Source organism: Melanaphis sacchari, unplaced genomic scaffold, assembly GCF_002803265.2.
Source record: "Melanaphis sacchari strain LSU unplaced genomic scaffold, SCAv2.0 Contig538_pilon_pilon, whole genome shotgun sequence".
NCBI classification, from domain to species: Eukaryota; Metazoa; Arthropoda; class Insecta; order Hemiptera; family Aphididae; genus Melanaphis; species Melanaphis sacchari.
Window position 1 is genome coordinate 27,336 of NW_020271370.1, and position 15,791 is coordinate 43,126.

Below are 15,791 nucleotides of genomic sequence, written 5' to 3' on the forward strand. Positions count from 1 at the left end.
GTATACTGACGCCTGACTTTCCTTTATTTGTTCAAAAATAAAAATAAAAACATTAACTATTCATATTATCAGATACGCTTGTATTCGGCGTGCGCGCAAATAGGTGCTATCAGAGTTTCAAGTTCAACTCAATTCAAGAGTTCAATCTGACGAGTCTAATAAATTATTACATTTGTAGTGGGTACTCTAATACTACACTTGTACACTTAGTTATTCAATCACGAAGTCCGACGTCTCATTCTTGATCTTGTTATTGAATATCGAAGTCACACAGGTCGTTTGAAATAAAGTAACATTTCATATAATATATCTAAAATATATGTGCAAAAATAAATGCTGTGATCCTTGTGACATCAAAGGTTATGTACTCATGTGTTTCCAGTAGGTTAAGCACATTCTACTAGTTTTGTCAACCCAGGCTCCAGCCCAATGAGACATTGTTGAAATAATAGGTACGTTTATTGTATGGTAGTTGTAAACTAAATTGTTGATTATTATCATTGTAATATGCACTAATATTAAGAGTTGGGTAATTTAGGTTAAATCTGTTTAAGATAAGTGTGTATGTAATCTGCAGTATCCCCGTTCCAAAAGAAAAAAAAAAAAAAAAAAACAATTAAATTGTTTTTTTTTTTCCCTAGTTAATATAGTTAAAAATCGTATCTCTGTGTAAATTGTTTATAGTCGAGTTCGTACTATCATAAATTTGTGCTAAACTGATTACATTTATCACTGAAGCACACAGCGATTCATTTTTATTTTCGATTATCGGACTTAAATAAATAAGTGTATCGAATAAAAAATTTAAAAAAATTAAAATACGTAACTATTTGAATCACGAAAAAAAATATATTTCAAACACACACGAATTAGACTTACGCAACTGAATTGATTTCAAGTAGGTACTTCCAGACTTATATTTTGCAATGCTCTTTATAATAATAATTCAAATTTTTATTTGTGTCACGGATAGTTTATTAATTAAATAAATACTTAAATACGTTATTTGATTTTTTTTCATATCATACTTACTACTTAGTCGAGTCTATTCGATATTATCGTTTTTTATTTAAAATGCAGCGAACTTTTTGTACGGAGACATTTTAAATGGTAATTAAAACCCCAAAGTAAAATAGATATAGTTCAAAAGTTTTCAAAATTTGTTGTGAAAACACTAGTTAAATAATGAACAGTTTAATGACAAATAGTACTCAACAATGTTGTAAAACTAATTGTACGCAAGTGATGGCAAATTAAATGTAATACTTATTTATAAATGTTTATGAATTGCTGCAATATTGTTGTAATAATTTCAAACTAAATAATTAAATTATTATATTTTAAACTATTAAATATTTTAATGAACATGTATTATATTTTACAATACGTCAATACTTTACATACTGTATATTATAATGTAGGTACTATTATAAAACTACATAATAGGTACCTTAATCAAAATATGTATTTGTAAATATATATTTATTAACTTATGTAGAATACTTAATTTACAAACATCACGAGATGTGATCTAGTTATAGGTCATATTTCATGCTCACAGCATACTATTTTATTCATTTATATTTTTTGTTATATTTATAGGTACTGCCGGTACTGGTTAAAGTTAAAAAAAATTCATTTCAATAATCAAATCACTAGTTTTATTGAAAATTTCGGTATTCTATAGTTACTGATTAAAGTATAGCACAATATCTCCTAAATTATATGTCTATCAATGTATGTATATAGACATACAGTTATAATATAGTTACTATAATACACCTTATAACAGTGTTGGGAAATTACTTTTTTTGGGTAATTAAATTACATTAATAATTTCTTATCAAAATTGTAATTAAATTATTTTTAAGTTATTTTTTTATTATTTGGTCAAGTTATATTACTTTTGAGATTTACATTTTTTTAAACATAAAAAATGGGTGTGTTACGCGCTCTTAATAGACACAAATCAATAATATATATATATACCTAATTGTAATTTGTTAAACCAATAAATATAAAACTATATTATTCATTTTCTTTATAAACCTATTTATGTTTGGTAGTTCATCTCATAATTTTATTAAATACATTGAATTTACTTACAGCTATAAATATAAATTTATAAGAATTGAGTGGTTAAAGAACCAGCAGCATTTGGCAAAGTTTTACGGTTGTCGACTCAAATTTTGGCGTATGCGATATTTGTAAAAGAAAGTTATCTTACAAAATAAGTGTAACAAATTAAAAAAAAAAAAAAAAAACAAAGGCTCATTTAATTAATTATTCTAACATTTTATAGATAAAAAGAATAATAAAGTAAAAATATATAAAAATCACATACATTATTATTTTTTTTTCATCAGTTGCCCTAATTATCAGCCTTCGCTGTATAAAAAAAAACATTAAAATTTACTATATTTCTATTCCTTGTAAAATGGTGAATCATTATTAAAAATTGAAGTTAGAAATTGATTACCTATTTGACAATAATACAATTATAAGACATTAGACAGTATTGTCATATTATACGAATTTAAAAAAACATTAAAAACGCAGAATGATTGATGAGTTGTTTGCACGAATTGTTCACACGTCCATAACAACCTTTCGATATAGCAACTACAGTCGCCAAGGTAACTAATCTAAGTTAATAAAATAAACCATGTAATCTAAATAATCTACACTACACCTTTTCACAATTATTTGTGAACTTAATTTTTGATTTTCTTTCATTTAATTAAAGATGAATAGTGGAGACAATGCTGAATTGGATGATAAACGTTTGGTTCAAGTGTATAATTTTCTAGTCAAATCTTTGAAAATTAAAAATGATGTAATAGATACAATGATGCGAAATCGAGAGTTTTATGTAAGTATATTATTGTATTTTGTTAATATTAAATAAGAACGATATTAATAATAGTAGCATTCGTTAAATATTTTGAAATAGCATTCTAAAATTAAATTTGTTCTGAAATAAATTTCTATAATTTTTATATATATAGTGCTTAAAATATACCAAATTATACATTTGGTTACACAGATTAAATAGTATAGTTTTTATTTAAATACCTATATGAAAATATTTAAATAGTATAGTTTTTATTTAAATACCTACATGAAAATATTTAAATAGTATAGTTTTTATTTAAATACCTACATGAAAATATTTAAATAGTAGTATTCATCGTTGAGTAAAATTTTGGCGTTTGTGATATATATTGTATAGCAAGTGAAAAAAAAACGTATTTAATAAAATATGATATGAAAATTAAAGAAATATTTACAATCTTTGTTCACAAATAAAAATAAACAAAATATATATTTAGTTGTGTTTCATACGACTTTTAGGCTTTAGTAATGGAATTTTTAAACACGCTGGATCGTGATTCAATTTTTTTTGTGCTAAACTCTGCTGGTTTATTGATACCTATATATGAGGATTTTCCTGATGGTTATAAATCTAGAGTTTCCTATATTATAAGGCTTAAACCAGATGAAGTTACACATAGTAATTTTGATTCGATACTTTTGTGTGGAGAAGTGTCATCAAACCCTTTTGAAGATTTAAAAGCGATTTCTGAAAATGTAAGTAATAATGCTATACACATAGTACAACATTATTAACTAATATTATAGTCTTGATTAAATTAATTTATGTTTATTTTCAACAGGTTTTTTTGAATTTATTTTCTAACAAAGAGAACTTTTTTAAAAACTGTTCTGATGACGTTATAGTGGAAGTACAAGACAGACTTAATGATTTTCTTACAAACATAAATAACATGTCAGGACAGATGAAAAATCGCTCAATATTGACATTGCCTTATGGATATGACAACATTAATATCGCTTTAAAAACAGCTGAAATGAGGTACCAATTATTTATTAAAAAATAATTTTATTGAATTTAGTACAATGCGCGTTACAACGGAAAATGTTGCTAAGTGTCATACGCGATATTATATAATATAAGTATATATTTTATAATAGCTTCATTCTATTTTCAAAATGGTTTAGCTTTTTTTAAAGTTATTGATAGATGTATTTTCTATTTTATTTTAAATCCTGAAAAGAGCGATTTTATTTTACTATAATGTGTGTTTTATAATTTATTAAACTATTGCATAGATTTTATCGTTTTTTGGTGTATCTATCTACACGATAAGTAATTCTAAAAATGCTTTTATTTTCTACTTTAAATTGTATCTAGTATGTACTTTACAAAAGGCCTACATGAAAATTCAGGTACTAAGTACTAGGTAGTATTTTTTGAAAATAATAATAAAAAAAAATGGAAATTTTTACGCAAATCCACTTTTTAATGGTCATTTTGCTCATTTTGTTTTTATTCGTGTAACTAAAAAACCAATAATCATAGATACTTGACATTTTCACAAAAACATTATTTATACAATGTCATTTTTAATATATTGAATTTTTTTTTAACTATTTATGGACATAAAAGATTTTCTATGTTTTCTGATGTTTTTTTTATAAATGTCAACAAACAAGGGGCTTAAAAAAATTTAAAATTATTATTATTATAATTATTTCGAAAGTTACTGTGTTTTCAAATTTTTTTCTCTAAAATATTTAAATAAAATTAGATCCAATTTCTAATGCATAATACCCTCAAAGTTGAAAATATAACCATTTTCTAACTTATTGTGAATACATAGTATATACACAAATATACACAATATATAAATTATTGTAAAATTAATAGATACACGCATTTCGCTCCGCTTAATATCAAAAATAAATCACACATACTGAATTGTAAATTCAAAATATTTTTCGTTTCGCTTAGAATCTAAGCAATCTACGAGAATCATTAACTTAGTTTACAGCTTTATATCTAAAACACATATTTTATTTACTATTGAATACTAATTGTATTTCTTAAATACGTGTTTAGTGATGGAAAAATTATTGATGATGTGTTAAAACAAAGATTAGAAAATAAAGTGTATACTTGGTTCAAAGAAATTAAAACAATGGTAGCGCTCAAGCCAGATGTGATTTTAGAGAAAAATCCCGCTGCGTTGCCTGCCCAATGTACGCATTAAATTAAAACATATTACAATTAAATTTTGTTTAATGTTCTTATTAATTTATTTTAAATAAATAGACCTCGATTTCTGGAAAAATCGAGAAAAAACAGTTTATACATTTTCACAAACAAATTGACCAACAGATTGGAATTTTTTTAAACATTACAAAAAGTCCATGTTTGGATATTTATAAGCAAATAATAGAAACGACTTTGTCTGGTAAATCAATATCTCGAATTATTACGCTTTCCATACAATGAATGTTTACATTAATGATAATAATACTTATTTTGTTTTTATTTAGAAAAACAAGAAACAAATTTAATAAATAAGTTTTTATCGACACTGTCTAAGCACATTAATACGATTGAAAGAAATGGTTTGATCGAATCGAAGGTAGAAATATGTGTTATATGGAGAAAATTGGCTTGTATATGGATAAATTGTCCGAATTTTCAAAATTATAATTATCTAATTATCTTGATAAAAGTATTATGTAATATGGTCATGGCTGAAGTAAGTAAAACAATATCATGTACCTATAAATTAATTTTTATGTAACATTAATATTTCAGTCTTCAAGATATTTAGAACCGATTGCTATATTTCAAGGCGAACTAGCGGAAAACTTAGCTAAAATTTATGATATTCTGGACATATTAAATTATTTCAAGTAATTAATTTTCATACATATTAAGTTATTACATAAATATATATTGTTATAATATTTCGTTAAAAATGTATTATATAGAAAGCAATTTAAAGTTGTTCAAACGGAATATTTTAAAAAAACAATTTGATAAATTTAATTTGTCAAATTTTGCTTCAATTAATCACAAACCACGTTATTGGAACTTCCACATGAATGATATTTTTCAGAGTCTTAACGCATTTGAAGAACGGTTAAACTGTATTAAAGTATGTTAGAAATATATTACATATTTGATATTAGTAGAGAAAAGACTCATGCATTTGCATATGTTTTCTGATTAACTTTATCTTATGCTTAGTGAGTGCACTATATATTTCACAACATTGAACAACGATTAAACACTCAAAGTGTTTAGAACACATTTTCATATATTTTGACATTTTCGAGTTTATAGGATATATTTTTGATTATAAGAGCATATTTTGAGTTTGTAGTGCATATTTTAATAGTTCATCTAGAATCAAGCACTTCGGTAAATATTTTTCATGAATCAATGTCAACAATTACATTAAACTATGAATTTTTTATAAAAACGATAGAAACCAGTTTTCATCTTAATCGTCAGTGAGTAGATTAAATTAGATACGTATTAGTTATACTTATTGTTTTTTTTATATACATATTAGTACATAAAAAATTGAATACAGTACAATAATTAAAATGAATTAAAATAAACAAAAGTTTTAAAGAAAAAATGTAACTTTTTAGTGTTATACGGGAGAGTAATATTTTTCTAGAGCATACTTTAACTTATAGATGCGTTGGTGTAAATTCATGTTTGATGATACTTTTAGTGCATACAAGTTTTTGCTCTAAATATTAGTATATATAGGTACGTATGTACCTATAACTTCAAAATACTTAACTATTTTTACATATTTGAGTTTCGATATTGAAATTTATTTAAGTTTTATTTATTATATTGTCCGAGTTAGTTCTTATTATTGTAGAATAATTAATTAATAAATATTATCTTTGTATTTATTGATAATACTTAGTACCAAAAAAAAAAAAAACAATAACAAAAAACGTAAATATTTATGTAACACTAGATTTTGACACAATTGATTTGGGTATTTTATTGTAAATTAAAAATGTATTACTGTAGGTCATAGGGACTTAATATTTTTAAGTGAATATTTATGTTTGAATTTTCTAAACATTGTATGAGCAATATTTAAAACTGTTAATGGGCATGTTCAATTTTCAATTTTTTTTTTAAGTCAAAAAGTTTGAGAATCTATTATACACAATTCTTCAGAAGTTATACATAATAAATTATAAACAAAATAAATCGAATATACATAGATTTTTTTATAAGCGTTTAAAATTCAACTTCGAAAAAATTCGTCAAAATCTCGAAAATTTACAAGTTATATATCTAGTATACTGTAGAACGAGAATTTCCAAGCGGTATTTAGTTATTATTAATAACTTATTAATTATTTATGAATGATGGCAATAAAAAAAAAAAAAAAAAATTCTATTAAAATTTTAATAGTACCTAAACTATATTTTAACTACGAATGCATTAATATAGCCATAAAATTACATAAATTAATTTTCACGTATCAAAATTATATTGTTTTAGTCGATGATAATAAACTTAATTGATTATCAAAAATTGGAAAAAGTGGATGTGGGTGGACTCATTGGCTGTTGGTATAGTCCAATAATTGAAAACATGTATCTTCGGTTCACAAAATACATGGAAAAGTTAATTTCAATATCTTACAATCCATTGGACTTATTGAACGATGCGAATACTGTCTCTTTTCTAGAAGATTACAATTATTATTTAAATATGTCAAACGACATTGACAATTGTTTAGCCACTATCTCAAAAGCATGTTTTGAAAACATCGACAATCTAATGTCGTTTCACAAGGTAAAACTATTATTTTAATTTTATAATTATATTATATACTTTATGCATATAAAGTTTTATACCGACCTTATGAAATAATACTTAAAATAATAATACTAATTGTTATATGTCTATACTGAAACACTGATTATATTTAGTGTTTTTATTTACAATATTCTGTTATCACTGTACGGTGTACACACTTTAATTTTATGTGTTTTGAAATTAAGTATTTTCAAAAAAAAGGTAAGTTAAATCTATGTTATTTTAAATCAACTAAGTATAGTATAAGTTTTATTTTAATTTATACTTAATGTCTATTACGTAAGTTAAAAGAACAAAAATATGATTTTAAGTAAAATATAATCTATTGGGTCAAGTTGACGTAAGATGACTATCGTCAACTTACCCCATCTTATTATATTTTATATTGAATTTCTTTTTATTTGTGTACGTCATGCCATAGGTACAATGCCAAGAAAATAAAAAAGAAAAACTGAACCAACGTGGAACAAAGCAATAATTAGATTAGCTATAAATTACTACATCAACGATGAAAAACCTACATATAATAAATTCTCCAAAAAATTTGGTGTACCAGAACCAACATTGAGGCGATACTTGAAAAAAAAACCTGAAGTAAATTTATATTTATTTTGTTAATTTTAAACACTCAAGCTTATTTCTTCATGTACGATGAATCAGTAGTAAAAAAAAGTCAGAATGAAGTAATAAGTTTTCTCCATTTTTACTTACAAAACCTACTTTCACAAGGAGTTAAAGCGAGTCTACGAAGTGGATATCTCGTATTCGCAAAATCTGCGCGACGAACACAATGATATGCTATTTCTCCCGCACTCCGGCATACCGAAGAATTCTTCATTTTTTTGAATTCAATATACATAGTGCTACATATACATAAAGAAGGCGGCGGAGAGTGATGCGCCTGTTATATATTTCAAATTATTCAAAATCTACAGCAAATCGTTCCCCATCCTTTCCTTTATAAATTAATGACACCGGAGGCACGTAATCCAAAATATACTGAGAGATTTCGGTCCACGTCACCGTAATCAACTTCGGTAGTAAAACATTAATTATTCCGCCGCTTTCCAGATCTCTTTACGCACAAGTTACGGATGGTCCAAATTTCGTGTCTATCTCCTTCATTGAGGTTACGTTGTATGCAATGTCGATTTTCAAATCTGCAATAGAACCATTTCTATTTATGCATTGGCTTCTTAGCGAATTGAAAAAAGCCATTTTAAACTAAAAACAGAAAAAAAATGTTAGATAAAAATTAATTTGTTTTCGAAAAACGTGAGACGTGGATACATAAATATTTTTTATTAAATATTATTTTTTTTAAAAGATAACTAATTATTTACTAACAGAATAATAATAATAATAATTAAAAATAAACTCACTTTATTCGTTAGAGACGATGAAAAATATCGGTTAATGTTAATGACGACGATGTACGTGGTATGATATTATGATAGTCGGAAGTCGGATGTGGATACGGAGAACTAAATAATTAAAAATATTATGAATTAATATAATTTAATAAATTATCATTTAAAAAAAAAAAAAAAATGTACATTGGAAATCTATTAAAACTATACGTATTACGATCGTGTAATGCATCTACATGTTATAAGAATTATTAAATAAAATAAACTCACTTTATAAATTTTATATATACTTTGATAGCATCTTCGCCTCCGCCGTCGTATTTATAAAGTGAAAATTCAGTGATAATGTTCGTTGTATATTATGGTAGTCGTATGTGGATATACGGAATTAGTCGTTGTCAGCATTAATCAGAGCATTTTTTTAGGGGGGGGGGTGAAGCGGGGGTACCCAGAACTTATAATTTTCATAAATTGTCATAATTAGATGGGTAGACATCTCAGTTATAACTTTCGTTTGTATAATGTTTATCATTTTGTTGAATTATTATAACTGTTTCATCATTATAATGTTATTGTAAAAATAAATACTATGTACATATAATAATTTTTAATTTTTGATTCAGTGTAAATTTGAAGAAGATGAGTTTGAAGTAATCTCACGTTACCCATGTTACTTGAGTAAAGTCAGAATCAACCGTCGATGTATGCCTATATTTTGCCAAAAATTAAACGCTGGTTAAATGGAATAACAATGTATTCAGCGAATGTTAATGATTAAATGACACGATCGAAGGGATGTCCATATGCTAACAACATATTTTGATGATATAATGTGAGACCCAAGGAAGATTGAATATACCAAAAATAAAGTTTATAAACCAGCTAATGCATCAATGGGTACTATAGATAAAACAGGCATGTTGCTTAGTTCGGTAGAATGTTTTTGAAAGAATTTGAAGTGATACAAAAAATTATTTTTTCAATTACTTGATCTGGGTCTTCTTAATGCCTATTCAACATATAAATTTGTCACAAAAAAAGAAAATCCCACTGGATGATTTTTATTTTTAACTGCAACTGATCAAAGAAAAGTTTGAAAAATACACATCCAAGGATTTATTATCACCATCTAATAAAAAAGAAAGGCGTGGTGATGATATTCCAACGCGCCTCATAGGCAGACATTTTCTTCAAGACAAAATTTGTTCAATTAAAAATAAACTAATTTTTTAAAAATGTGTAGTATGAAAAAAAAAGAAGAAAGAAAAGAAACAGAGTATTAGTGTGTATGTTATGATATTCTATATGTCTGTCGAACATGCTTTGAAGAAAAAATACTTGACTTATATATTTTTTTTTTTTAAATAATTTTAAATTGTGTTAAAAATATATAAAACTTAAAATGATTGAAAAATCTGATGTCTAAATAATTTGGTAATTAAATTTATTCAAGCGAGTGCATTTTGAGAACTATTGTCTAAGAATTATACAATTATCTATAAATTATTAAGTTTTAGTCCAAATTTTTTTTAAAAATTTTTTCTGATTCTTTGAGCACAGATCTATCCTTTTAGGATAGCAAAATCATTTAAATAATTTATGAAATATAGTCAGCACATAACAGGTGCTTTAGATTTTAATAGTCAGCAGTGAAAGGGGTAATAGGAGGACCTCCTGGTTTAGTGGGCATAGGTAATGATAATGATTGAATGACTTCTAACAGTTTCTTGCTTTATCTTGAGCATTTTTAAAATCATGTCAAAACAACTCTTGTAAATCCTGTACTATTAATTTTGGATAACCACGTTTTACATGTTTCTCCACAAGCCATTTGCTTTTGTCGTGAACACAATATTACAATGCTTAGATTTTCTCCTCATACCACACATAGGTTACAGTCACTAGACGTTGCAGTTTTTGGGACTTTAAAGACGTATTACAGTCAAGATTATAACATATTTATGGTAAATAATCCGGGTTGTGTAATAAATGATCGTGATATCGGAAAAATATTTAGCCAATCATACGTATAATCGAGTTGCTACTGTAGGAAATTCCATAAAAGGCTTCAGTGCTTGTGATATAGAACCCTTTAATCGAAATATTTTTTCAGATCATGATTTTGCTTCTGCGGAAGTTACAGAAAGGTTAGGTTATCTTCATTTAATGAAGAGCAGCCTTTTTGAGCAATTGAACATTTTCAACCAGTAAAACTAACAGCTTTGTCAGTGGCAGTGAGACCTATTTCAAAACGTAAACCTAGGGCCAAAATGTCAACTTTAGAGTTAACAAGCTCATTAGAAAAACCCATATTATAATTGAAAGAAGAAAAAAATCTTAATCTTAAACGAACAAAAAAAACGTCTAGAGAAAAGAAAGCTTAATAAGCTCTTAAAATAAAATAAGATTAAAAATAAAAAAACTGGTAAAAATGTAAAACGTAAATTAATTTTATCTTCTGAAGAATCAGAAGATGATGAAGTTCCACTAGTAGATACAGACAATGAAGATTCAGGGTTATGAATAAGAATGTATTTTTTGTCAAGAACTTTATAGTAATGATAAAAATGGTGATCATGGGATCAAGTGTATCGAATGTGCAAGGCGAGCTAATGGACTTTGTGCAGGAGTTGAATGTTGGAAAACTTTCACCTGCGAGTTTTGCAAAAAATATATTTTATAAGTTGATTTTCATATTGTTTTTTCTTCGATATTTGATATTAAGACTGAAAAGTTAGAATTTGTTTTACCTGTTTTAAAAAATAATTAAGTTTAACAACTTAACTGCCACACAGTTTCTTTCAAACTTGCCAATCTTGCCATGAGACCCAATTTTGGGTCTCATTAAACTTTCTTAGATTGCCATGAGATCCATTTCTGGGTCACGGACCACATGTTTTGTTTACTTTTATATCTAGTACTAGTTAACATTGATTCTGATTCTGATACCAGAATCAGAATGTACAGTGTTGCCACATTATTTCGATATCATTAGCACTCCACAAATATTTTTTTTCACGGAGTTATCACATTTTTTATCTAAATACATTTGTTTTAATATTAATATGATCTTAACGTGAATTGTACTACTGATAAAAACCTAAATAGGCTCTAAATGCATCTTGTGTAAATAATTTTATCATAATATGAACATTGAACATGTGCTAATGTATGATAAGAAATATAACAGATTATTTTGAATTTTGTTTGTGATATTAGATTATACCTAATTATTATTTATTGCTAAGTTATTTTATTATTTTATTATGATTTATGACAACTGTCTAAGTGTAAAATCTAATTGCTAAATCAATAACTCATACATATCGTAATATAAAATGTCTCGATTGCGAGATGAAGATATTGATGCTCTATTGGTTGATTCAGACTTCGAATTTTCGGACGATTCAGGAAGTGATTTTGATGATACTGATAATGATCCTGATTTTTTTGACAATAACAGTATTCATAATACTAATGATGGTGTTGATTCAGATGCAGGTAATTAAATAATTTTACTATAGTTTATGGGTGCTTCTCGATTGAAAATATTATTTAAATTTAACTAATTTGTTTTAGAATTAGATAATAATAATTCTTCAACCAGTAGTCTTGATATCACACATCAAGCACCAACACCAAGGCCAAGAGGTCGCCCAAAACTTGTTGGATCACCTGCAGCTGTAACTTCTCGAGTCTGGCGTGCTGATGATGGACAAATCAATAACTATCCTTACAACCCTGATTTAGAAGAAATAGGATTAAACACTGATTTGATAGACACATTATTAGAAGGTTCACCATTTGATTTTTTTAAATTAATTGTCGATGATAATATTATTCAAAAAATAGTAGAACATACAAATATATATGCTTTACAAAAATTAAGTTCAACAACGTTTTCAAGTCAAAGCAGAATGTATAAATGGACAAATACAGATGTAGAAGAAATGCATAATTGGTTGGGACTTGTATTATGGATGGGGTTAGTTCAGTTACCTGAAGTTGGCTTGTACTGGAGTAGTTCCCCCCTATTTTCTACAAACTTTGGGAATGTTATGAGTAGAAATAGGTTCCAAATCTTATCAACTATGATCCATTATTCTAATAATGAAACCAGTGATCAAACAAATCGGTTATATAAATTAGGAACCATAGTTGAAGACATTATGGTTAATTCCAATAATTGTATGTCTCCACATGATACTTTATGTATTGATGAATCTATGATACCATTCACAGGTAGACTATTCTTTAAGCAGTATTTAAAAAACAAAAAACACAAATATGGGATTAAGTTATTTAAACTTTGTATGCCCCCTAACTACACAATTAATCTGAAAGTGTATGCTGGAAAAGAAGTTACTCCGGAAACAAGTGTATCATCTAAAGTTGTAATGGAATTGATAGATCCATATTTAGATTTTGGAAGGACCTATATTATCGACAATTGGTATACTAGTATAGAATTAGCAGAACAACTCGGACAACGAAAAACATATTGTATTGGGACATTAAGGTCAAATAGAAAATCAAACCCTAAGGAAGTTATTAATTCTAAATTAAAAAAAGGTCAACAGTTTTCATTAAGAAGTGATAGTAATGTAATGGTTTTAAAATGGAAGGACAAGAGAGACATTTATATGTGCAGTACCAAATCAACAAATAAAATGATAAACATAACTAAACATAATAAGGCATCTCAAAAACCAGAATCAGTTATTATGTACAACAAAGGGAAAGGCTGTATTGATTTGTCAGACCAAAAGGCTTCTTTTTCTAATCCACTACGGAGAACTATGAAATGGTATAGAAAAGTTCTTATTGACTTATTATTAAATGTTGGTGTAGTTAATGCTGCATGTTTGTTTAACTTGACTACTAAAAGTACCATGAGTATTACATATTTCCGATCTTCATTAGTTGAAAGCTTAATCAAAAATACTGTAATCCCAAAATCTCCATCTGCTGAAAAACATAAACTACAAAAGTGTAAACGTAGTAGATGTTGTGTATGCTACAAAAGAATGAAAGAAGAAAAGGGGAGAAAATATGCACAAGTATATTGTATTAAAGTGTCCACAAAATGCACTGTATGTGACAAAGTTTTATGCCAAAGATGTTTTTTTGATATACACCACCATATTATACCTAAATTAAAATAAAAGACTATATTATTATTATTATTATTATGCTAAAAAAATGTTATTAGCCATTTATAAAAATTATTTTATTTTGTTTTTATTATAAAAGTAGTTATAAAAATGTATTTTATTTTGTTTTTACTATAAAAAATGAGACATGAGTTACTGTTATTATTATAATTTCAAAAATTCTATTATCCAGTTATAGAAATTATTTTATTTTGTTTTTATTATACAGATTATTTTGTTTTGTTTTTACACTATACAAATTAAACATAAGTTACTTCTCTTATTATAATTTTAAAAAATGTTACTATCCAGGTTTGGAAATTTTTTTATTTTGTTTTTACTATATAAAATGAGACATAAGTTACTATCCTTATAATCATTTTAAAATAATGTTACTATTCAGTTATAAAAAATGTTTTTATTTGTTTTTATTATAAAGCCAATTATAAAGATTATTTTGTTTTGTTTTTATTTTAATAATAGTTAACTATTAATGTAACTACTTACCTAGTTAATATTGTTACAATATAACATAAAAAAAAATGAGATCCAGTATTGTATATTATATTTATTTATTTTTTTATATATTTATTTATTTATATATTTTATATTTTAAGTTCATATGAAATATCATGGCATTTTAGAGAAATCTAATGAGACCCATATTTGGGTCTCGTGGCAGTCAAGTTGTTAACTAATATGTTAGAATTGTCTTTAAAAGTTCCTTTATCTATGTGTGTAAAATTTACAGATTTATATAAAGTTATTATATTTTAAAAATACATTGAACCCTAGATTCATCAACTTACCCTAGTCTTCCCTATAAATAATTAAAATAAAACAAAAACAATTATGTTAATTATTTTATTATGATTCAAAAAACTTAGTCGTGGAGATATTAAATTTTTATGTATAATATTAATTTTACTATATGTGATAATATTTTCAAAAAAATTGGATTCAATCTATGATTTAAGATAATACATATTTATTTTATGAATCTTTTAATATAGACTAAATGTTGATTCGAAAATCAATAACAAAAAAATGATTGGTTTAAGTATACATTTTTATAATAATTAAATATTAATATAATATAATAAATTTAATGTTTCCTGAAAATATAAAACTAACCTACAGTAAAACTTAAAATAAAAACAAATTATCTTAATAGCAATACCAAAAATGTAATAATATGATTTAGTTCATGGTAAGGCTAATAGACAATCTTCGCTAAAAACGTCCTACGTAATAGATTATAATGATGTATTATTGAATTCAAATTCAACACACTCATTACATCAGTCTACTTATACTGTGTAGAAGAGTGGTACTTATCTTCCACTTGCCTACCCTTTTATAATCACATTAATCTTAAATTTACAGTTCATAATGATATTTGGTTCATCCGTGTTGAATCGACCTATCGTAGCAGGTATTGTGGAAAAGCATTTCGGAAAAGTTTTGGATTTACTTGATTTAGAATTGGCCCGGGAGTTAGTTAGTATCAACCCTTTATTTTGATAACATCATAATTATATCAACCTATATTAGTTGAAATTATTTTTTTCTGAATGTTATTAG

General features: G+C 25.8%; 1 protein-coding gene and 1 pseudogene across 1 annotated transcript in view; both read left to right on the forward strand.

Annotated features, from left to right (window-relative positions):
- The first annotated feature begins 3,788 nt into the window (after positions 1-3,788).
- LOC112599542 lies at positions 3,789-5,737 on the forward strand (annotated as a pseudogene).
- Positions 5,738-5,909: 172 nt separating this feature from the next.
- Positions 5,910-15,791, forward strand: part of LOC112599540 (dynein beta chain, ciliary-like) — a gene marked incomplete at its 3' end in the record, with an annotated part of 35,804 nt that continues 25,922 nt past the window's right edge. The window contains exons 1-3 of the mRNA XM_025346467.1: positions 5,910-5,978; positions 7,364-7,660; positions 15,594-15,707. Of these exons, the coding sequence (XP_025202252.1) occupies positions 5,922-5,978; positions 7,364-7,660; positions 15,594-15,707 (468 nt within the window). The remainder of the gene's footprint in view (positions 5,979-7,363; positions 7,661-15,593; positions 15,708-15,791) is intronic.